The 22568-nt window shown below is 44.2% G+C and overlaps 1 protein-coding gene across 2 annotated transcripts; it reads right to left on the reverse strand.

The window, feature by feature from the left end:
- Nucleotides 1-175: 175 nt before the first annotated feature.
- On the reverse strand, nt 176-22379 carry zgc:172076. 2 transcript variants are annotated; one of them, XM_056759311.1, is made up of 9 exons: nt 22323-22379; nt 22160-22206; nt 21687-21885; nt 18547-18707; nt 4067-4199; nt 3830-3986; nt 1707-1830; nt 1299-1488; nt 176-436 (listed from the first exon to the last, which is right to left on the reverse strand). In XM_056759311.1, exons 1-9 carry the CDS (start codon nt 22336-22338, stop codon nt 276-278), a joined length of 1188 nt encoding a protein of 395 aa, XP_056615289.1. In that variant the 5' UTR covers nt 22339-22379; the 3' UTR covers nt 176-275. The 2 variants fall into 2 exon arrangements, with proteins under 2 accessions (XP_056615289.1, XP_056615290.1); XM_056759312.1 differs by lacking the exon at nt 22160-22206 and having other exon boundaries at nt 22323-22368.
- Nucleotides 22380-22568: the final 189 nt, after the last annotated feature.

The raw sequence follows: 22568 nt of genomic DNA on the forward strand, positions 1-22568 counted from the left end.
CTCCAAAAAACATGAGTGTACACCCCAAACGAAGACTGCACAAGGGTTTATTATTATACAAATATTTTACCAAAAAATGGAATGGTCCCAAACTGGGTTTATAATTAAATTTATACAAAATATAACTGATTTCCTTTTTTTACTGTGGGGGTGAAACACGAGCTGGACATCAAACTTCTTAGTGAGGAGTTTATTAAAAGCATAAAGTTTGACATAATTTATAACAAGATGTCAGAAAGCCACGTCTGTCATCACCAGGGCATCTGCTGGCCGCTTTATTTCTTTGTAGGCACCAGGTCTTCAATGCTGCTCTTGTTTTCCAGCCTCTTCTCCATTCGGATGATAAGTTTGACCCCATCCACCACTAGCTGTGTCAGCTCCACTTCATTGAAACCAATAGTCTGCAGATTGCTGATATTGTAAATTCCCGGACGGCCTGCAGATGAAACAAACACTTCACCAAAGACACCAGAAGAACATTTCCTTTAGAGATCATTGGAAAGTATTTGGAAAAGCCGCTGTTGTCATACATAAAACAGTATATTGTACATGTGCAGTTACAGGACTGAATGATAACCCAGAATAACCAGTTCAGTCCTGAAGCGCCTCTATCCAGTCACAGTTGAAAAGGTTTCAGTGGCATTCAGGTTGGGAATAACTGTAACATATCCGCTCACAAGTGCACTTTTCACTCGCTACGGGTGAGGGACTTAAAGGGACAGTTCACCTAAAAATGAAAATGCTGTAATCATTTACTCACATTTGTTCAAAACCTGTATACATTTCTTTGTTTTGATGAACACAAAGGAAGAAATGTGGAAAAATGTCAGATCTCGCCCCCACTTGACTCCAAGAGTAGGGACAATAAATTCTATGGGAGTCAACGGGGGGGCAAGATCTGACATTTTTCCACATTTCTTCCTTTGTGTTCAGCAAAACAAAGAAATGTATAAAGGTCTATACAGTTTTAACAATTTATGTAGGTTTGGAACAATCTGAGTACAATATTTTCATTTTTGGGTGAACTATCCTTTTAACACTCTCTAAACAACCAGCAATCAGCCCTCGACGGCACTACACTATATTTGCTTTTATAGAAGCGCAAGACTTACTTATTGTAAAGATTCTAAGAGTGAGATGTCCCCCATGGATCTGTCCTGGGCCCTTTGCTGTCATCTCAAAGGGTCTCTTTGCCCTTGTTTCACTTAAAACTATAGCTGGATCTATAATAGGGTAATTCAAATCCCTGAAAAATTCATAAATGTGAAATATGTTTTCACTCTAGAAGTGTGTCATACCAGTTTGTTCCATTCGGAGTCTCAGTCTGTCCAGAATATCCTCCAGCCGTTTGTTCTCAGTGAGGTGCAGCAGTTTGATGGTCACGGACATCTTTAGTCCTGTTCCCACCTCAGCAGGTGAACTGACCACCCAGCCCAGGTGATGCTTCCAGATGAATGGATGTCTCAGTTTCTTATACAGTATCTCAGTCTAAAAGGATCAAGTCAGTTTTGGTTATTCATGTTAATCATGTCTCTTATTATATGATCATACACACTTTAGTAATCTTTTACTTACGGTAAGTTTAAAAAAGCAATTAATGAGCTCTAGTTTTGTTTTTATAATCCTCTGTAGTGTACAGCGTTTCAGACGACGTACAACACACTATGAAACTAAACAGTATCATGAAGTGCTAAATGAAAGGAAACCTTCATCAGATTGATGCAGACACATTTGAAAGCCTCTTGTAGGTTCCCATCACTTCTGAATGACACCAGCTTCAGATGTTCCTCCATGTTTACCCAAATGGCGAGAGATCCGTCCTTACTCAACCTGATCCACATACAAAACATATCTTGGCATGAAGTTCAAAGCTTGCTAAAATATGCCTTGCTTTTGAATGGCTAAGATGTACAGTTCATTAGAACCACAAACTGGTTTAAAAATACTGCATCAAAAAACAGTACATACACCACTGGCCACTTCATTAGCGTTGTCGGATTATATGTCATTTTTTATTAAACATACATCCACAGCCATTTTTGTGGCAGCAGCACATGCCAAAGGAAATTACAACTCATATACATCTGGACGCTGAAGCACGAGACGGTGTCCACTGTCAGAGCATATCGTGAACAGATGACTGCAAAAATGCTTAGGGACCTTCACATTACAAGATCCATTCCATTCCATTTTCTACCGCTTATCCGAACTACCTCGGGTCACGGGGAGCCTGCGCCTATCTCAGGAGTCATCGGGCATCAAGGATACACCCTGGATGGAGTGCCAACCCATCGCAGGGCCATTACAAGATCCTTTTGTTGTGATTTTCTGCCATTAGGGGCGGTGTGCCTCAGCCGCACGACAAGTTCATTGCGAAAGTAGTAGCAAAAGTCAAGTCGGGATGATTTGAAATTGCAGTGGCAGATTTGAGAGGTTGTAGATGCACATTGTAGATGTGGTTGCAATTAAAATCTGAATCTAAGAAAACGTTTAAATAAGCGCTATGCATTTGAATATGCCAATGTCTTTTGTAAATTCAGAAGACAGATTTGTGAGTTTTGTCCACAAGTCCAAATCTGAAAATTCAACTTCAGTTTTTTATTTGACAAGTTTTCAAATTGGGGATGTGAGTTTACATTTAAATGTACAGGTCAAATACTTACTTACAAATTTCCAAATTAAAACTACATTTTCTTAAAATTTCGCTACTGATTAAAATCCAAATTTTCTAAGTTTTGCTTAAGGGTGCCAAATAATTGTGGCAACATGTATGGGAGCAAAATTGTTTTTTACAATCTCGATGTTCCCCTCCACCTCAAATAGTTTTCCTTCCATGAAATGTTGGAATTTTGAAGAACTTAAAATAAAAGATCAAACCGAAAAACAATGCAGATTTATTTTTAAAGCCCTTCTTTGCTCATATTTACCAAGGGTGCAATAATAGTGGAGGGCACTGTAGAGTTGAAGATCACTTTATCCACTCACCAGCCAAACATTTAAGTTTAGCCATTCAGAATTTATTTTTAGCCAAAATGAAAAACTGCAAATAAATCTCATTTACCATCCTTAATTTTATTGTACCCTTATTTCTCAAAGTGTATAAGTGTGATTCATAGTACTAATGTATGCAAAGACAATGTGTGTACGCCTCTCTATATTCGCAAAATTGTGTGCAGCTTAAAAGTTTCAGATCTCTGCCTTGGAAACAATGGCTAATATAAAATCATTAACATATAAAACACAACCTGTCAACGTCCAAATCAGTTAGTTGACTTATAGAATGGGAAGAATGGCTTATATTTCCAAAAACCTGCATCACTTTCCACGTAAAAAAAAATCAATCAAATCTGTCCGTACGTACATTTTATAAATGAGTCCCCTGATTACCAAAGCCTAAGTACTGTGTGTTTCTTGATACTGCCACATGAATAAAAGATAACTGAAAACAAAGGATTCTACTCATTTGATAAACATTTAAAAGCCACCTTTTATTCTATAAAAAATATTTTAAACACTAAAAAGTTTAAACTTTAGTAGACTTTGAAATTTAGTTTACACATAGCAATACCTTGTAAATTTCCCCATTGATGCGGAGCTGCTGTTTGGGCTGTTTGCGAACAAACTAGCATGTGCTAATCTACACAGATTGCTTGCACGAATTTCCGCAGCAGAGTGAACATAATTTATGAGCTATAAATTATCAGCCCAGAGAGCTATTGATTTGACAGGATTACCGGTCACGCTAGATTTTTATCTGCATTTGGCAAATTGACGGGTGTTCATTTTATTTATTTATGGCCAAAATAAAGCATTTTTAAGAGGAACCAACCACAGGGCCCGACCATCAGGCCAATCTCGTGCCACGCCGGTCTTTCTCAGGGAAGAGGGCGGAGAGTCCATAACAACCCTACGGTCTTCACTTTCACAGCTCAGTTCTTCTATAGAGTAAAACGTTCCTGGGAGATCTTCACTCAGCTGCTCCAAAACTACAAAAACAAGACACATTAGCACACAATAGCAACAAGACTCCTTCAGTCGTCACAGTATTGTAATGTTTAAATAGGACCTGTTTTGGCCAAGGCGAGGAGGTGTCTGCGCTCCCCTCGGCTGCAGTGTACAGGAAAACAGAAGTCATCTATAGCACGACCTGCACTCACCTCACAGCTCACCACATAATCTTCATCAAAATAATCACCTCCCTGTAGAAAAAATATATTCAGAGCCCACAAAATTAACTACAACATCATCCCCGACCTTCAACACATGACAACATGAACTTCAACAAAATCATCACCGCCCCAGACATACACATGCATTTACATCAGATGACATCAACTTCACATACGTTATCATGGCACATAAACACACTGTAGCATGTTCAAAAGCTGGTAGGGATAGGAAGACTTGAAGGGCATGCTGAGACTTATACAAAGTTTTATTAACACTCTTTATTGTTACTTTTTACTTTATAAACAAACTGCAGTCCACTAACACTTAGACAGCGCTTGTTAAAAGGAACCCTGGGTATAATGAGATGAATGGCTTAATATACTTACAATGACACTGAGACATTGTCTTTAATCAATTTTACCAATGACGAATTGCTTAACATTAAAGGGGTGATATCACCCGGCTAGAACAAATACAGTTGAAAGAAAAAGTATGTGAACCCTTTGGGCTTACTTGGATTTCTTCATAAATTGGTCATAAAATGTGTTCTGATCTTCATCTAAGTCACAACAATAGAGAAACACAGTCTGCTTAAACTAATACCGCACAAACATTATACGTTTTCATGTTTTTATTGAACACAACATGTAAACATTCATAGTGCAGGGTGGAAAAAGTATGTGAAACCCTAGGCTAATGACTTCTCCAAGAGCTAATTGGAGCCAAGAGTCAGCCAACCTGGGGTCCAATCAATGTGATGAGATTGGATGTGTTGATTAAAGCTGGCCTGTCCAATAAAAAACACACACCAGTTTTGAGTTTGCTGTTCTGAAGAAGTATTGTCTGATGTGAACATGCCTCGCACAAAAGAGCTCTCAGAAGACCTACGATCAAGAATTGTTGACTTACATAAAGCTGAAAAGGGCTACAAAAGTATATCTAAAAGCCTTGATGTCCATGTGTCCACGGTAAGACAGATTGTCTACAAATGGAGAAAGTTCAGCACTGTTGCTACACTCCCTAGGCGTGGTCGTCCTGTAAAGATGACTGCAAGAGCACAGCGCAGAATGCTCAATGATGTGAAGAAGAATCCTAGAGTGTCAGCTAAACACTTACAGAAATCTCTGGCACATGCTAACATTTTTGTTGACAAATCTACAATAAGGAAAACATTAAACAAGAATGGACTTCATGGGAGGACACCACGGAGGAAGCTGTCCAAAAAAAACATTGCAGCACGTTTGAAGTTTGCAAAAGAGCACCTGGATGTTCCACAGCACTACTGGCAAAACATTCTGTGGACAGATGAAACCAAAATTGAGTTGTTTGGAAAGAACACACAACGCTATGTGTGGAGAACAAAAGGCACAGCACACCAATATCAAAACCTCATCCCAACTGTGAAATATGGTGGAGGGGGCATCATGGTTTGGGGCTGCTTTGCTGCCTCAGGCCCTGGACAGATTACTGTCATCGATGGAAAAATGAATTCCAAAGTTTATCAAGACATTTTGCAGGAAAACTTAAGACCATCTGTCCGCCAACTGAAGCTTAACAGAGGATGGACGATGCAACAGGACAACGACCCAAAGCATAGAAGTAAATCAACAACAGAATGGGTTCAACGGAAGAAAATACGCCTTCTGGAGTCGCCCAGTCAGAGTCCTGACCTCAACCCGATTGAGATGCTGTGGCATGACCTCAAGACAGCGATTCACACCAGACATCCCAAGAATATTGCTGAACTGAAACACTTTTGTAAAGAGGAATGGTCCAAAATTTCTCCTGACCGTTGTGCAGGTCTGATCTGCAACTATAGGAAACGTTTGGTTGAGGTTATTGCTGCCAAAGGAGGGTCAACCAGTTATTAAACCCAAAGTTTCACATACTTTTTCCACCCTGCACTATGAATGTTAACATGTTGTGTTCAGTAAAAACATGAAAACGTATAATGTTTGTGCGGTATTAGTTTTAGCAGACTGTGTTTCTCTATTGTTGTGACTTAGATGAAGATCAGAACACATTTTATGACCAATTTATGAAGAAATCCAAGTAAGCCAAAAGGGTTCACATACTTTTTCTATCAACTGTATTATGGTTTGTTTTACATGTAATGCAATGTGTTTACAGGATTTAAGGTAAAAAAATGCTGTATTTTCATATACCGTGCATGTTTGTATCTCCTCTTTGCACCGCCTCTCTGAAACGCCCAGATTTTTTACAAAGCTCATCGCTCAGAAAAGCGAGGTGTGCTATGATTGGCCAGTTAACCAGTGTGTAGTGATTGGTCAAATACTGCAAGCGTGTGACGGAAATGTAATGCCTCTTACCATATTTGGATCATCAGGTTCCAAAGCAATTGTACTGACAGGTACACCAACATTACTTGCGTATACATTTGGGTGGTCTATTTTATATGTCTAATACATGTGTGGGCAACTTATAAAACACAAAAGACACAGAAAAACATGTACCGTATCTACGCAATATGACACCTTTAGGCAATGCACTATCATCAATCTTTTTCCAAATATTGAAAACTCTTTATTTTATTGGACATTTTACTTGGAGGATCGGAAGCTCTGTACAAATGTAGTTTATAATATCTCTGTGTGCTCGTTAGACTCCAACAACCCCGCTGCCGAGTACACACCTGCCGAATGTCTGCTCCCTTGCCAACAAAATCGATAAAATACTTTTTCTCTGTGTTTTAAAGAAACATGGCTGAATTACTCTTTACCGGACTGTGTGTGTCACGAAACGTGTGGTGATAGAACCCAAATGCAGGCAGCGGTATGGGGTAACAAAAGATTTTAATAAACAAAAACCCACAATGGGGTAAAATACAGGGGATAAACAAAGACAGCCAAACAGGAACGTAAAACTCACGGAGGGAAAACCAACTGCAACAAAATCAACAAGGATCACAAAACAGGAACAGGACGCTGGAAATAAACGCTGGGACACAGCGTATGGATAACTCCTTGGAACCAGAGTTCAGACAGGCAAACGGACATCAAAGTTTACAAGTATGTACAAGAACAAACGAGCACAGGACAGAGAATACAAGGGCATTAAATAGGGAGACGAACAAAGGATACTTAACAATAGGCAGGTGTGGGTAATGAAACACTCAAGGGAAGCTAACGAGGAGACGAGAGGGGCGGGGCCATAGACGAGACACGAGAAGGAGCATGACAGCCAATATCTAAGCCATGCCATGTCCTTCTCACACAAAACCCTAGACTTAGTCATGACTCCGCTGCAAGAATAAGAATAAACATGACATGATAGCGGAATCATGACAGTGTGTTACATCTGCCGGGTTTCCAGGTGTTCAGAGCGGATCGCATTGCTCAGTTATAAGGGAAGACGTGTGGTGGTGGAGTATTTTTTATATTCTGGAGATTGGTGAAGAGAAAAAAAACACTGAAGATGTGTTTTTCTAACTTAGGGGCGCTCTTCATTTACTGCACACCTTTTTATTCTCTACACGAATAAAACTTCATTTTCATCATTTATTCTCATGAAATAGCAATACCTGTTATTGCTTATCATCCATGTTGGAGACTTTAAGAGAGCAAACCTCACCCGTGAGCTGCCAAAGTAGAGGCAGCACATTACATGCCCCACCAGAGATAGCAACATACTGGATCACTGTTACACCACAATACGGGATGCTTACGACCCTGTTCCCAGAGCAGTTCTGGGTCTTTCTGATCATTGCCTGGTTCATCTTCTCCCTACCTACAGACAGAAACTTAAATCTTCCAAGCCTGTGGGGCTGTAAGGACAGCAAAACAGAACAGGCCCTAAAAGCCTGTTCAACTGCACAGATTGGGATGTCTTTGAAGCTGCAGCCGCTGATCTGGATGAGTTGACTGACACAGTGACATCCTACATCAGCTTCTGTTTGGACATGTGTATTCCCACCAGGACTCACTTAACAAACAGCAACAACAATCCACGGTTTACAATGACACTGAGACAGCTTTGTCAAACTAAAGAAGATGCAATAGAAGTGGGGATGAAATCTTGTATAAACAGGCCAAAAACACTGACAAAGGAGATATGAGCAGACAGAGCCATGTGACAACAGAAGATTTATGGAGCCTTCAGATAGTTCCAGGATGGTATGTTTTCTCCTTAAATGTTTTATTTATTTTATTTTATTATTCATCAAATGAGTAACATCTTTGTCACAATTGTCCTGTTTTTATCCTCAGCTCCATGCGGCTTTGAGAGCCTCCATGAACCGCCATTGCTGTGAAAAATTGTTCCATTGGACACCACTCTCTCTCTCAATGGCTCTGAGAGCAGCTAAGAGAAGGTACTCTGAAAAGCTGAAGAATCAGTTTTGAGCCAACGACCCTGCACCAGTCTGGAAAGGCCTGAAAGATATTATAAACTACAAGCCATCCCCTAAGTCTGTGGGTAATCAACAACTGGCTGACAATCTAAATTTCATATATTGTCGTTATGAAAAGAGTCACTCACCCTCCACACCCACCCTGACCCTATCTCTGCTATACCATTAACACCTCTTAATACTCAACCTGAATTTAGGATCTGCGAAGAGGATGTGTGTCATCTTTTCCACAGATATATTGAACAGCTTTTTGGAGCAGTGAGAAGTCCCTTCATGCTTCAAACGCTCCATCATCATCCCTGGGCAAAAGAAACCCAAAATCTCTGGACTTAATGACTACAGGTCTGTTGCTTTAAGATGTGTGGTCATGAAGTGATTTAAGAGACTTGTTCTGGCCCACCTGAAGGACATCACCAGACCATTTCTTGATCTCCTCCAGTTTGCTTACCGAGCAAACAGTTCCTTGGATGATGCAGTCAACATGGGACTGGCGAACCTCCTACAACACTTAAGGGCTGGTTATACTCGACGCAGTCGCTAGTTCGCCTGGTTGTGCGCGCCAATTATGACGTCATCGCGGAGTTAGCGGAAGTTCGCTTTGTGTCCGCGCGAACTCATTTCGCGTGGCGGCGTGCACGACATTTTTTGTGACTCGAGCGAACAGTTCACGCGGCGCCGCAGTCAACATGAAAGCTTTGAAGAGATTTTGGCTGAACATGTACGCCTGTACAGACATCTTTTATGATCAATGTGTCGGTTTTATATTGTATTCAGAATAAAACAATATTTATCAACATTGCTCTTTTGAACTGTTCTTATATCTTCTCATTTTATATAACAAAGACATCCAATGGGTTAATCTATGGCAATTAAGGGCATTGAGCAGCCCCTAACCAACAATATGTAGAAATGTGTCTGCATTCTGCACAGAAATGAAAGAGTGAACAAAAATGTTGATATAAAAATGTATTAAATCAACAAACAATAGTTTGAAATGCATTTTCTCGTCCAGGACATACATCTGCTCAACAAGAGCGATGTATTCTACATCTCCACATTTTGTGGCATGCAGTGGGTGAACATGCCATCTCCGTTTTAGCCCTTTTTTTATAGTAGCAACAACACAACATCTCCTACGTTTCCTTGTCGAGCAGCTGCTCGCAAGACGCTATTCTGAACGATCTGACGTAATTACGGTAAAATTCCTACTTTTCTTCTACTTCCTGCGGATTTACAGAACGATTTCATTCGTGCGCCCCCTCCCATTTAAAAGAATATCTCAACGGCGAACGCGTCAAGTATAAACGTCTTGTCCGTTTGGGGAGTTGCGCGCACGGACAGCGGAGGCTCGCGAAGCGGAGCCAGGCTCGAGTATAAACACAGCTTTAGACAGACCAGGGACTTACGTCAGGATCCTGTTTGTAGACTTCAGCTCGGCCTTCAACACCATCATCCCGGACCTCCTTATGCCCAAACCTCTATCTGCCAGTGGATTATTAACTTCCTGTCGAACAGGCAGCAGAAGAGATTGGGAAAATTTTGATGCAGTACATGTACCACTCCTTAAGGATGTGTTCATTCTCCACTGCTCTTCTCACTCTTCACAAATGACTGCACCTCAACAGACCCCTCTGTCATACTCCTAAAGTTTGCAAATGATACCACAGTCATTGGCCTTATCCAAGATGGTGACAAATCTCACTACAGAAGAGGGGTTGCTCAGCTGGCTGGTGCAGTCGAAACAACCTTGAGCTGAATACATTCAAGACAGTAGAGACGATCGTGGATTTCATAAGGAACCCTTCTTCACTCCCTCCCCTCACCAAATTGATATGGATATACTAGATATAAACTCTTTTACTCAGTGTACAGTGGCAGCAGCTCTCATTGTGTTCGGAGAAAACATTTTTATGCTAGAGGCAAAATTGATATGGGTATATTTTATTAATACATCTAAAACTATGTTTTGTTCTTTTAAGGGACACAGGGTAGTTGTGAGACCGTTGGTCTGAAAGTTGCCATTGTGAGAATTTGGGTTCCCTTTCTGTCGGTCTCTCGACGTTGTGTCGAGAACGACAGATGCGGTTCGCCCTTGAGAACCAATCAACTCTGACTACTATAGAAAAGGCCAATGAAATTTGGCGAATGCAATTTGCATGCCGGGCTCCACCCCCGGAAATCCGGTATAAAAGGAAGCCGGCGTGCAGCATTCACTTACCTTTTGTTCTTCAGAGCCTTCGCTCATGACTACGAACAGAACGAATTCTATGAATTCTTCTTCTTCTACATCGCTGGATCTACGACGTGTACCAGCGGATCGTCCCTACCTGCAGCGACCTTCCCCTGGGCGTCTCGGCGGTTCCGGAGGTGTTAGAGATTTTTTTCTAAAAGGTCCTTTTCAGGACTAACTGAGCATTCTCCAGCGCGGCATGTCCCGCTGTTCTCTTGGGTGCGGCACTCTCATCGAGGAGGGGGATGGACACGATCGCTGCGTTAGGCGTCTGGGCGTCCAGCACGCTGAAGCAGTGTTCGTTGACACATCTGCCCGCACTGCGGGCGGATTGTCATTCAGAAGTTGCGGTCACGGGTGGCTGTCTTCCTACGGGGAACCAGCCACAATTTCGTCTGCTACCCGGGCTGTGACATCTGTGGCTACGGCCCTAATGACCACCCACGTTAGCAGCGTTAGTGATATGGGAACTCTGCGAACGTAAACCCGCCAGCTAAGTGCTCACGGGCCGATCGCACCCCGATTCGCTCCTCTGAACGTTCCCCAACCGGCGGTGGCATACCGTCCGGATTCTCACGCACACACATCGGGTACGATGTGTGACGCAGATGAGATGTTGCTCGCAGCATCGGAGGGAGGCTAGCATCCGACTCTGACGAATCCGAGCTCCACCCCCAGCGGTCGAGTTAGGAGGAAGCAGAAGTGATGTCATTCATGCTAACCCGGGGATATGTTGTTCCTGAGGTCGGAGCGCGGTGCAAACCGTGCCCACCCCGGGTACCATTTTTTTCCCGGAGCTGCATGAGGAGCTGTGTAACACTTGGAGCGCTCCACTCACGGATCACTCCAGTGAAAACCAGCTCCGCCTCCCTTACTTCCCTCGCTGGTGGGGCAGCCAAGGATTGCGTCGAGATCCCCCGGGTGGAACGTCCCGCCCGCGGTGCACCTGTGCCGCGGACGGCTACCACCTGGGGGGAATCGGCCACCCCTACGGTCCAAAGCACGTAAGACTTAGGCATCACTGATGTCGAAAGCTTGCGATGCTGCGGGCCAGGCTGCCTCCTCTCTACGCCATGGCCATCCTGCAGGTCCGCCAGGCCAGGGCGTTGAGAGTGCTCCACGAGGGTAAGGCCGACCTGGGTATAATGCAGGATCTCCGTGCCGCCGCTGACAGCGCTCTACGGGCGGACTAAGGCGGCGGCACGGGCCCTGGGTCGGACGATGACCACGGTAGTGGTCCCAGGAGAGACACCCCCGGCTATACCTTGTGCAGAAGAGTGACACCAAGGAAGTCCGCTTTCTTGATGCACTCATCTCGCAGGGTGGGTTGTTGGTAACACCGTCGAGGACTGCGCTCAGCAGTTTTTTGACGGCGAAGCAGACAGTGGCAATTAACCACATTTTTTTCACGCCGCGACTCGGCCGCCTACAGGCCTCCGAGATCTCACGTGACGTCTGCTTCCCTTGCAACCCAGGACCCTTTCGACATCGGCTCCGGTTCCTGTGGCGCCCACAGGCGGCACCCCGGAAGCAGAGGTCGAGGGGGGAAACCTCCACCCCGTCAGCAACCTCCTCGCGAGAAGGGACACTGACGGGAAGACCCCAGGGAGAACAACATCGGGCCCGAACCTTCACAGCCACGGCTCTGATCGGTCGGTACGGGACGACTCCTGCCTCGTCACCAAAGCCGGGCCCTTTTTAGGGCTTGGCGCCCACTTACTCACTGAGTTTTCTGTTCTCCCCGGGTTTACTTGCAGCCGGTCGCACACTCCACTGGACTGTGCTCGGCGAACCGACCTCACACCCTGGCGAGGCGTGAGGTCATACACATACGACAGCTGTCACCAAACCGACAGTGCGTGCCGTTGTCCCGCCAGGCAGGTAGGCAGAGCAAACCTTCCCTCCGGGGACTCCCCACGACATGGTTAGCTCCGCCAGCCGACGAACCACCCCCCGTGGGAATGATGAAGCAGACCGTCCCCTTGGTCACCCTGTCACAGTCCCTGGGAGCTCGAGAGCTGCCCACACTGTCTCGCTGGCTAATGAGGGCAGTCCGTCTTGGTTACTCGATCCAGTTCGCCAGAGACTCTCCCAAGTTTCGGGGCATCATCTCTCCCTCTGTCAGAGGCAGGGACGCCTCCGTACTTCGGGTAGAGGTCACCACCCTTCTGGCAAAACAGGCATCGAGTTCGTCCCTCAAAACCAAGATGTTCAGTGGGTCACGACCCGCACTTCATCGTTCCCAAGAAAGACGGCGGGTTGCCCCCAAAGGCTGCGTACCCTGAACAGAGCACCTTCACAAGCTGCCATTCAGGGTACTCACACAGAGGCGCGTCCTGACATCTATCAGGTGTCAGGATTGGTTCGTGGCAATCGACCTGAAGGACGCTTACTTTCATGTCTCGATCCTCCTCGACACCGGCCGTTCCCACGGTTCGCGTGCGAGAGGCGGGCATAACAGTACAGAGTCCTCCCTTTCGGTCTGTCCCTGACCGCCCTTTCTCCCTGAGGGAGGAAGGCGAGCAGGTACTAAACTATCTCAGCGACTGGCCTATCTTGGCACACTCGCGAGATCTGTTATGTACACAAAGCGACCTGGTGCTCCGGCACCTAGGTCGATTGGGACTCCAGGTCAACCAAGAGAGGGGCAAGCTCTCCCCAGTGCAGAGCATCCTCTTTCTCGGTATGGAACTCAACTCTGTCACCATGTCGGCGCACCTGTCCGCAGTTGTGCCCAACCAGTGTTGAACTGTCTGAAATGAACATTTTAGGCAGACAGCGGTCCCCCTGAAACAATTCAGAGGCTCCTGGGACACATGGCGTCCTCGCGGGTTAATACCCCTCGAGTTGATGCACATGAGACCGCTCCAACACTGGTTTCAGAGTCGAGTTCCGAGGAGAGCGTGGCACACCGGCAGCAGGCGCATGGTGATGCCGCCCTGCTGCCGACGCACCATAACCCCTAGTCTTTATGACTTTTTCGACGGACTCAGGTCCCCCTGAGCAGGTTATGAGGCAGGTCGTGGTGACGACTGAAGTCTCCCTGCAGGGGTGCGGTGTAGTGTGCAACGGGCACGCAGGTGGGGTGTTGGACGAACCCCCGCCTGCGCTGGCATATCAATTGCCAAGAGTTGTGGGCTATGCTACTTGCACTGAGCAGGCTACGGCCTCTCGTGCGAGACATGCACGTGCTGTTCCGGGGACAGCACTATAGCTGTAGCGAATACAGATCGTCAGGGTGGCGTTCGCTCACAGCAGCTAAACACAACTTGCTCGACGCCTCCTCCGGTGGAGTCAACAGGTGACTCGTTCGAACTAGACAGCCGACGTGCTTTCTCGCCAGTTTATGCCTCATGGAGAGTGGCGACTCCACCCCCGTGCAGTCCAGCTCATTTGGAGGCTGATTCGGGTAGGCCCAGGTAAAACCTGTTCACCTCCCGTAACACCACCATTTGCCCGCTTGATAGTCCCTGCCCTCGGCACGGATATCCTTGCGCACAGCTGGCCGCGGGATGGGCGGAAGCACACCTTCCCCCCCCCAGGAGCCTTCTTGTACAGACTCTGTGCAAGGTCAGGGAGCAGGAGCACCAAGTGTTATTGGTTACACCACACCGGTCTAACCGCACTTGGCCTTCAGAGCCGATGCTCTGGACAGCGACTCCCCCTGAAACCATTCCCCTGACAGAGGACCTGCTCTCTCAGGGGAAGGACACGTTCTGGCATCCCAGATCAGACCTCTGGAACACCCATGTCTGGTCTCTAGATGGGACGAGAAGATCCTAAGATGGCTACTCCCCCTATACGGCTGAGACCATCACCCAGGCTAGGGCCCCATCTACTAGGCGGTTACACGCCTCTAGACGGTGCCTCTTCTCGTCCTGGTGTCTTTCTCAACGAGAAAGACCCACTGAGGTGCTTGATCAGGATTGTGTTCCCCTTCTCACGAGACTGGAGACTAACATCTCCCTTCCACACTGAAAGTGTATGTAGTCGCTATTGCCACTCATCACGACTCAGTCGGTGGAAAGTTTCTAGGGCAACACGACCTGGTCACCAGGTTCCTAAGCAGCGAGAGGGCGGAATCCGCCTCATCTCCGCTCCATACCCTCTTGGGATCCTAAGTGGTACTACTCCCTCCGGGGCCAAGTGGTGAACTTGCAGGCGCTCCCCATAGGGGAGGAAGACCCAACCCGATTAGTGTTGTGTCCAGTACGTACTGGACCGCACGCAGAGCTCTGAAGCTCTGACCAGCTCCGTGTCTGTTGGAGGACAGCAGAAGGGGAAGGCTGTCTCCAAACAGAGGCTGGCGCACTGGGTCGTGGACGCCGTTACGACGGCATTACGATCTCAGAATCTCCCATGCCCATTGGCAGTGAGGGCTCAATCCACACGGAGTTTAGCCACCTCCTGGACACTGGCAGAAGCGCATCTCTAGCAGACAACTGTAGAGCTGCGGGTTGGGCTATGCCCAAACACCTTCGCAAGGGTTAACAACCTTCGCGTAAACCCGGTGTCAGCCCACGTCCTGCGTGGCGACATGTAGAACTGGCATCCGGGGGGGCGTATGCCTGCGAAAGCACCTTTCCACCCTCTAACAGGTTGGGTCAGTGTGCTATTTACCTTTTCTTCTTACCCGAACACATCGCTAAGAAACTGGTACCTCACCAGCCTCCCTTCTTACCCAGACACTGGTTAAGAATAGGCATTCCATCCATCACCAAACAAGCACCCCCTGGGGGCTGGCTGGGCAGAGCAGCCTTCCCCCTTAGGCCGGGATACCATGTGAGCTATCACAGATAGCTCTAACCGGACCTAGTGCTACCGGACGTCTGTAACACCCCCTCCTTGGGCTGTTCCGTCTGATGTATCCTCATGAGAATGGTTCCCACTCATGGTAACCCATGAGCTTCCCCAGGTGGGCCTCCACCTCGCGGTTAACTACTCAGTCCGCACGTTCCATGCGTTCTCCTCCAAGGACGAGACCATACCTATATCCACCATATTCCTCCCCACGGGTAGGAGGTGGCCTCTGTAGCGCTTCTCTGATTAAGAGTCGCGCTTACCCGGTGTAAACTGATCGGACGGCCTCTCGCCTATAGAGAGCTAAGGCCCCGTCCGTGAAAGTTACCGGTCAGGGCTGTACCCATCTTTCTCCAAGAAAGCTCTGGAACCCCCCGACCACCACACTGGAAGGTTACAGTCTCACGAAAGCTTCGAGATGACACGCCCAGGCTTGTTACCGTCGCTTCGCTGACATTGTGACGCGATACAGCGTTGTGGCGTTTTCCATAGGCAACCCCATCTGTCGTTCTCGACACAACGTCGAGAGACCGACAGAAAGGGAACGTCTTGGTTACGTATGTAACCTCAGTTCCCTGATGGAGGGAACGAGACGTTGTGTCCCTTATGCCACGAACACGTATCGTATTCTGCTGCAGTTTGAGAGGTCTCAGGCTCTTCAGAACAAAAGGTAAGTGAATGCTGCACGCCGGCTTCCTTTTATACCGGATGCAAATTGCATTCGCCAAATTTCATTGGCCTTTTCTATAGTAGTCAGAGTTGATTGGTTCTCAAGGGCAAACCCCATCTGTCGTTCTCGACACAACGTCTCGTTCCCTCCATCAGGGAACTGAGGTTACATACGTAACCAAGACGTCTTCCCTGTGTCCCACACATATATTGTGAAAAATGTATTTCTGGTCCCACATATATGTGGGAAATGTATTTCTGTATCCAGACTGTTTAAGCAATATATCCTGCTCATGATGTTTAACAAGTATGAGTTATGTTATGTCTAGCTTTTACTAAATGTCATCGAAAAGTTATGACTTCAAGTGTCTGTACCAAGATAACAGCATGTTCCAGATGCTGAGAACACAGAACTAACTACGTTCTGCCCTTTGCTAAAAATATTAACATAGAGGTCTGCTATTTTTCCATGCCATACCTCATTTTCTATTATATGCATATATATTGGACCCATACTTAATAAACATTGGACTTTGAGTAAACTGCACTTCTGTGTCATTCTTGGTCTCCAGGCCAGAAACTTTGTGTGTGTTTAAGTGTTCATTTCTTGGTCAAATTTGTATTTATTTTACAGTGAAAAGCTTATTAAAGCTACTATTAAGCTATTAGTTGATTAAGCAACTGATGTAAAACAAAAGTTGTTAGCAAAGTCTAGTCACACCAGGTCATGGTCAGTAAAGTGTCATTCAATAGCAGTTTAAATACACTCTCTTATATTACATCCACATGTTAAAGCAGGCTTTAATATATTTTAATTTCTGTTTGTTTCTTAGACTGAACTGGCCTTTTACTGTGTAAATGTTTATTGTTTTACTGACTTCGCAAGGTGTCTATTGGTTGCACGATGTCTTTAAAAATTGTTTGTGCATAAACCATACTTTATACATTGTTTTGTGTTTTAAATACAATTTTAGTGCAAATTTTATTTAATTGTATGAATTATTATTTATTTATCATTGGTCTATGCGTGACAGGCAGCTCAAACACAGAGCGGGAGCAGGCAGACACTTGTAAGTCTCTCACTGTCTCTCATCCGATTATCTGTGTGTAAATTATGCTTCTTATGTTTTTCTGCACTTGAACTGCTGTTTTAAAGCTGTTGATAATGCTGTAAAGCATTAATTCAACACGCGTCTGCCTCTACGATTTAGTTTTGACACGCCGCTGCGGAAAAGTGTGAGTCTAAAATAGAAAGTGAAACGAGACAGATTTAACTTAAAACAGATACTATAATCACCACCTTAACACAATTGTCCCGTTTATAATCTGATCTCTAGATATCTGTTTGTTATAATGAATACAGCTGTTCTCTGCATGTTTGTGCACATATTTATAATTGTATCTATGTTAAATATTCTTTCCACATTGTCTGCCTTTAATATAGGTTTGTAGTCTTTCTGCAAGTCCCCACAAAGCTAATAATCTACAGAGCCCTGTTTACAGTGCACTACAGAAAAGTGATGTGTGTCCACTATTACTGCTGACTAACTTAAAGAAAAGTTTGTAAACTGATTATGAATTAAAAAAGTGTCTGAATCATAATAATACATTGGAATTGGAGTATGAGGTGTATCTAATCATGAAGCAAGTAAAGATATTCAGCTGAACTATTCATTTGAGTGTTTTATCAAGTGTTTTCTATGGGGGTCATTAGGTGGCTTGGAGCAACACATTTTACCATCAAATACTATTTTAAACTACCAAAACTGGCAGAGTGCATCAAAGATATAAAACATATATGACTAGTTATTTCCTTTTTTCAAATTCCAATAAGACAAAAGTACTACTTGTTAGATCAAAGACCCTTGTGCAGAATATTACAGATTACAATTTGCAAATAGGAGCGTGCACTGCAGGGGCGTCGCTAGACCCCTTTTACTGGGGCACGTGCCCCAGTATAAATCTGCTATGCCCCAGCATAATTTCAAGTTTAAGTTTGGGGGCCTGTGCCCCAGTAGAGCTTTAGGTTTAGCAATGCCCCCGCTGCACTGTTACCCCAGCAAATACAGTTAAAGACAAAGGGGTATACAGTATTTGACAGCAATCTGTCTTTCACGGATCACACCTCAAATGTCACAAATGTACTCAATAACTTTTACTTAGTTACTGAGTGAAGCTGTAACACGTCTGAGGAGACCTGGCCCTCCCAGCCGAGTCTGCTTTGTTCCAAGGTTTTTTCTCCATTTATTCATTATTGGAGTTTTGGTTCCTCGCCACCAGGTACTTCGATTTTAGAAAGTTATTTTACCTTAAGGTTATCATAGTTGAAGTCACTCTCTTGAACTGCATCACTGGTGACCCTGTAGCCATGATAGGATTCAATAATGCGGTCAAAGAAGTCACAGAAGAGTATGTATGACTGAGCATCGCCTGCTAAACAGCCTACTGACTTCGGTCCATTGAGAAGCCCTGTCATCACATAAAAACACACATCAGTGCAATTTTTGCACAATTGAAAAGTATGGTGCACAGTGAGAGACTTCTTTACGCTTCAGATGATGCTAATGAACATATTTCACTGTATGCTGACTCTCATTTGCTGTTAATAACAGTGTGACTCTGGATTCATTCACATGATAACATTCTACTGTAGAGTAAAGGCCGTTTCATACTAGATCCAATGCAATAATGCAAGGCAAATGTCTGATGAACTAAGCTTTTATATCAAGAGCGAAACGATTACCCGACAACAGCTCAGTCTCAATGGAATATGAGTTACCGACTCATACCGACTGATAAAAACGAATCATTACACAAATAAACATGTGTCAGAGTGTCAGAATGACTGTCATCGAAGAATCACACAGACGCACTTCAAGAAATGATCAGAAAATCAAATTTAGGACTGTTTCTATGCAGACTTTTTAAACTGAGGCTAATTTGTATGGTTTGTTTCGTTGCAGGCCGATGGGGGAAAAATTGACATATTGGACGAAATAATCCCAAACTTTTCTCTGCAGCAAAAAACACTCGCAGAATAATTGGCCTCATCAAAAATGTGCTTTTTCTGCATCCAGTTGAAAAATACGGAACCCAGGAGAGGACATGCGCGGTTAACTTAGTTTTGTCGTGGCCACGAGATATTAACTCGTGGGAACGTGATATTATGTTGTCGCCACGACATCAGCTTGTTGTGGTAACGACATCCTTATGTTGTGGCCACGCGATGTGAAGTCGTTCCCTCAAGATCCTATAATGTGGGAACGACATCCGTATCTCGTGCCCACGACTTCTTATGTTGAGGGAACGACATCCTTATCTTGTGGCCGCGACTTAGTATGTTGAGGGAACGACATCCTTATCTTGTGGTCAAGACTTAAATGCGTGCGCGTCTAAGCACCTGGAACAATCAGAATAGATAGGACTATCATCATATTTATTTTAATTAAGATATATCGCTGAACTTATTAAAACACACACATTCGTTTCCTTTTAGTAGTTTTTATTTTTTCCTGTGATAAATGAATAGGTTTAATTGCGATATGTCTGGGCTGCACGAACATGTCAAAAGCATATTTTTACATTATTCCCCTTGATATTGCAATTATTAAGAATGATTCGTTTTTACATTTTATAATGATTTCAAGGCTCCAATTTCGGCGCGGGATTGCGCACAATTTAAATCTTTTTAATAATGCGAGAAGTTCCGTCACAAGTGTTACTGGCCTATTTGCTTCATCTCGGATTAAATAGTGAAATAAACCTACTGACGCGATTGAAATGAAATCAATATGTGAGACAGTCTGTCTATATAATTTAATTCCACAATCAGCGTACCAGTCTTCTCTGTCTTTAAATTCATACTGGCCCATATTGCTTTAGAAGTACTGCGCTTCTGGAGCATTCCGGCCGCATCTTGTCCGAAAAGCAAGTTATGAGCCGATTTCATAAAGAGATCTCGGATAATTCATGCATAATGTGTCCCAGGACTTGCCTAGGAGTGTAAAATTATCACGCAAATGTGTTGCAAGATCGTTTGATTTTGGTTCAGACTGCCAGTGATTTTCTGGAATGTGTGCGCGCGTCCACACACATATCGTAACGTTCCCGCAAATATACGTAACGTGTAATGTACTGTATTACGTGCTTTTTTTGATGAACGATTAGGGCTGTCATGTTGAATGAAATTCTCTTGCGGTGGTTTAGGTGGCTCAATAGCCACTTTCCTTATTGCCAAATATAGGCCCAAATACGATTTATTGTTGGGTTATTATTATGTAGTATATGTTGTTGCTTTTTAAATGTTAAATACAATACTTTTCATTTATAAATGTATTGTTAATTGTAGAACAACTAAGACCAAATAATAATAATAATTAAAATAACAATATCAAGGGGAATATTGTAAAAAATATGCTTCTGACATCCCAGCCATATCGCAATTAAACCTGTTCATTTATCACAGGAAAAAATTAAAACGACTAAAAGGAAACGAATGTGTGTGTTTTTAATAAGTTCAGCGATATATCTTAATTAAAAATAAATATGATGATAGCCCTATCTATTTCTGATAGTTCCAGGTGCTTAGACGCGCACGCATTTAAGTCGTGACCACAAGATAAGGATGTCGTTCCCTCAACATACTAAGTCGCGGCCACAAGATAAGGATGTCGTTCCCTCAACATAAGAAGTCGTGGGCACGAGAAACGGATATCGTTACCTCAACAAGCTGATGTCGTTGGCGACAACATAATATCACGTTCCCTCGAGATAATATGTCGTGGTCTCATCATATTATCACGTTCCCACGAGTTAATATCTCGTGGCCACGACAAAACTAAGTGAACCGCGCCTGTCCTCTCCCGGGCTCCGTAGAAAACACTATAATTGGAAATTATTATACAAAATGTGAACCCTCTTTTACAAAATGTGTTTGTGAGCACATGGGTCAGGTACAGTATTACCATCTTTGTTTCACGAGTTCGCCTTACCAAATAATTAAATTGGCAGCAGTTTAATTAAGCAGAGAATATTGTATAGTTATTTGTCGTGCTGTGCGGGGCGAGGGATCCGATGATGGAGTTTGTCCGAGCCCAGAGTGCTTCCCCTTCCGGGTAAGGAGAGGGTTTAATATTGAGGAGTCGGGGTTGAGGTGGGATATTGCAAAATTTTAAAGTAAAGTAGGTAAGGCAATTTAACTATTTATTTTGTTTACTCTTGATTTGATAGGACAGGAGACGTAATGGCTTATGACTGGCAGCTGCATAATTATTTGCACATGATCCTCCCGACATTGTTAATTAAACATCATTATGATCAAATGTGCCCCCAATCATATGCATGTAAGGTGTGTAAAAGTAAAACATTACAGGACAGTAATGAGTTTAGGGTCAGGGAGCTCAAAATAAAAATCATAAAGAAGTAATGAGTCTCATAAGTCTCACTCACCTGGATCCTCGAGACCAGGACGTATGATGTCATCAAAAATGACTCCGCTTTCAGTGGCCCGGTTGAATTGACGTGTGTACATGTGCAGGTCAAGGATGCCACCCATGAGCGTGTAGTTTCTGTCCAGGTTGGGAAACTCTTCTTTAGGAGAAGATCTCTTGAGATTGAACCTGCTCATGGGATCACGTGGAACCAAACTCTAGGAACAATGAGAAGTTCATTCATTCTATCATATTCAGAACTTTTATTTTACAGGTCGCATTTAATGAACATGAGGGTTAGCAAATAAACAGACTTATGTATATACACTAGCTATGTATTGTGTTCTGTTAGTTGTCAAACCTGAGAAAAAGTCAAGGTTGCCTGGGGTGAGTATGTGGTGCTCACTGAAATCTGAACAACGCTACAGTTTAAAGTACGGGACTTTCCATCAGTTTCATACTGAGTGTGAATGTGTTTGTAAAGGGGAATACCTCCAGCACAGGCCTGTATTTACACTCCTTTGGGTGCTCAGTAGGTGCTAAAAGAAAAATCACACACTTTGACATCTCTACACATGCGGAACACAGCCACAAACATGCTCTGAAGTTATGTGCGTTCAGCAAATCAAACACATGCATGCAAGATCTGACTCACGTTTGATCATCCACATTTTCTCTCTCTTCCACGTCTTGTATTAGACATGAACAGAAGCTCTATGAATAACCAGTGGTGCTGATGGTCATATGAGCAGCTATTGTCCCATCACCCACTCATCAACACACAAAGCACGGTGTCATGTTCTCTGTCTATTTATACGTGTTTGTGTCATCCTTTAGGTTGATGGCTACAAACAAAGCAGAGGAAGGTTGAATGGCAGTGGAAGGCAAATGCCTCTTTTGG

The sequence above is a fragment of the Triplophysa dalaica genome, chromosome 10 (genome assembly GCF_015846415.1).
Source record: "Triplophysa dalaica isolate WHDGS20190420 chromosome 10, ASM1584641v1, whole genome shotgun sequence".
In the NCBI taxonomy this organism is placed as follows: Eukaryota; Metazoa; Chordata; class Actinopteri; order Cypriniformes; family Nemacheilidae; genus Triplophysa; species Triplophysa dalaica.

Coding starts and splice junctions, on each gene's coding strand:
- zgc:172076 (XM_056759311.1), bottom strand. Junction 21,886..22,159: donor AATACAGGCCTGTGCTGGAG/GTATTCCCCTTT, acceptor CATTGTTCCTAG/AGTTTGGTTCCACGTGATCC. Junction 18,708..21,686: donor TCCTGGTCTCGAGGATCCAG/GTGAGTGAGACT, acceptor ATGTGATGACAG/GGCTTCTCAATGGACCGAAG.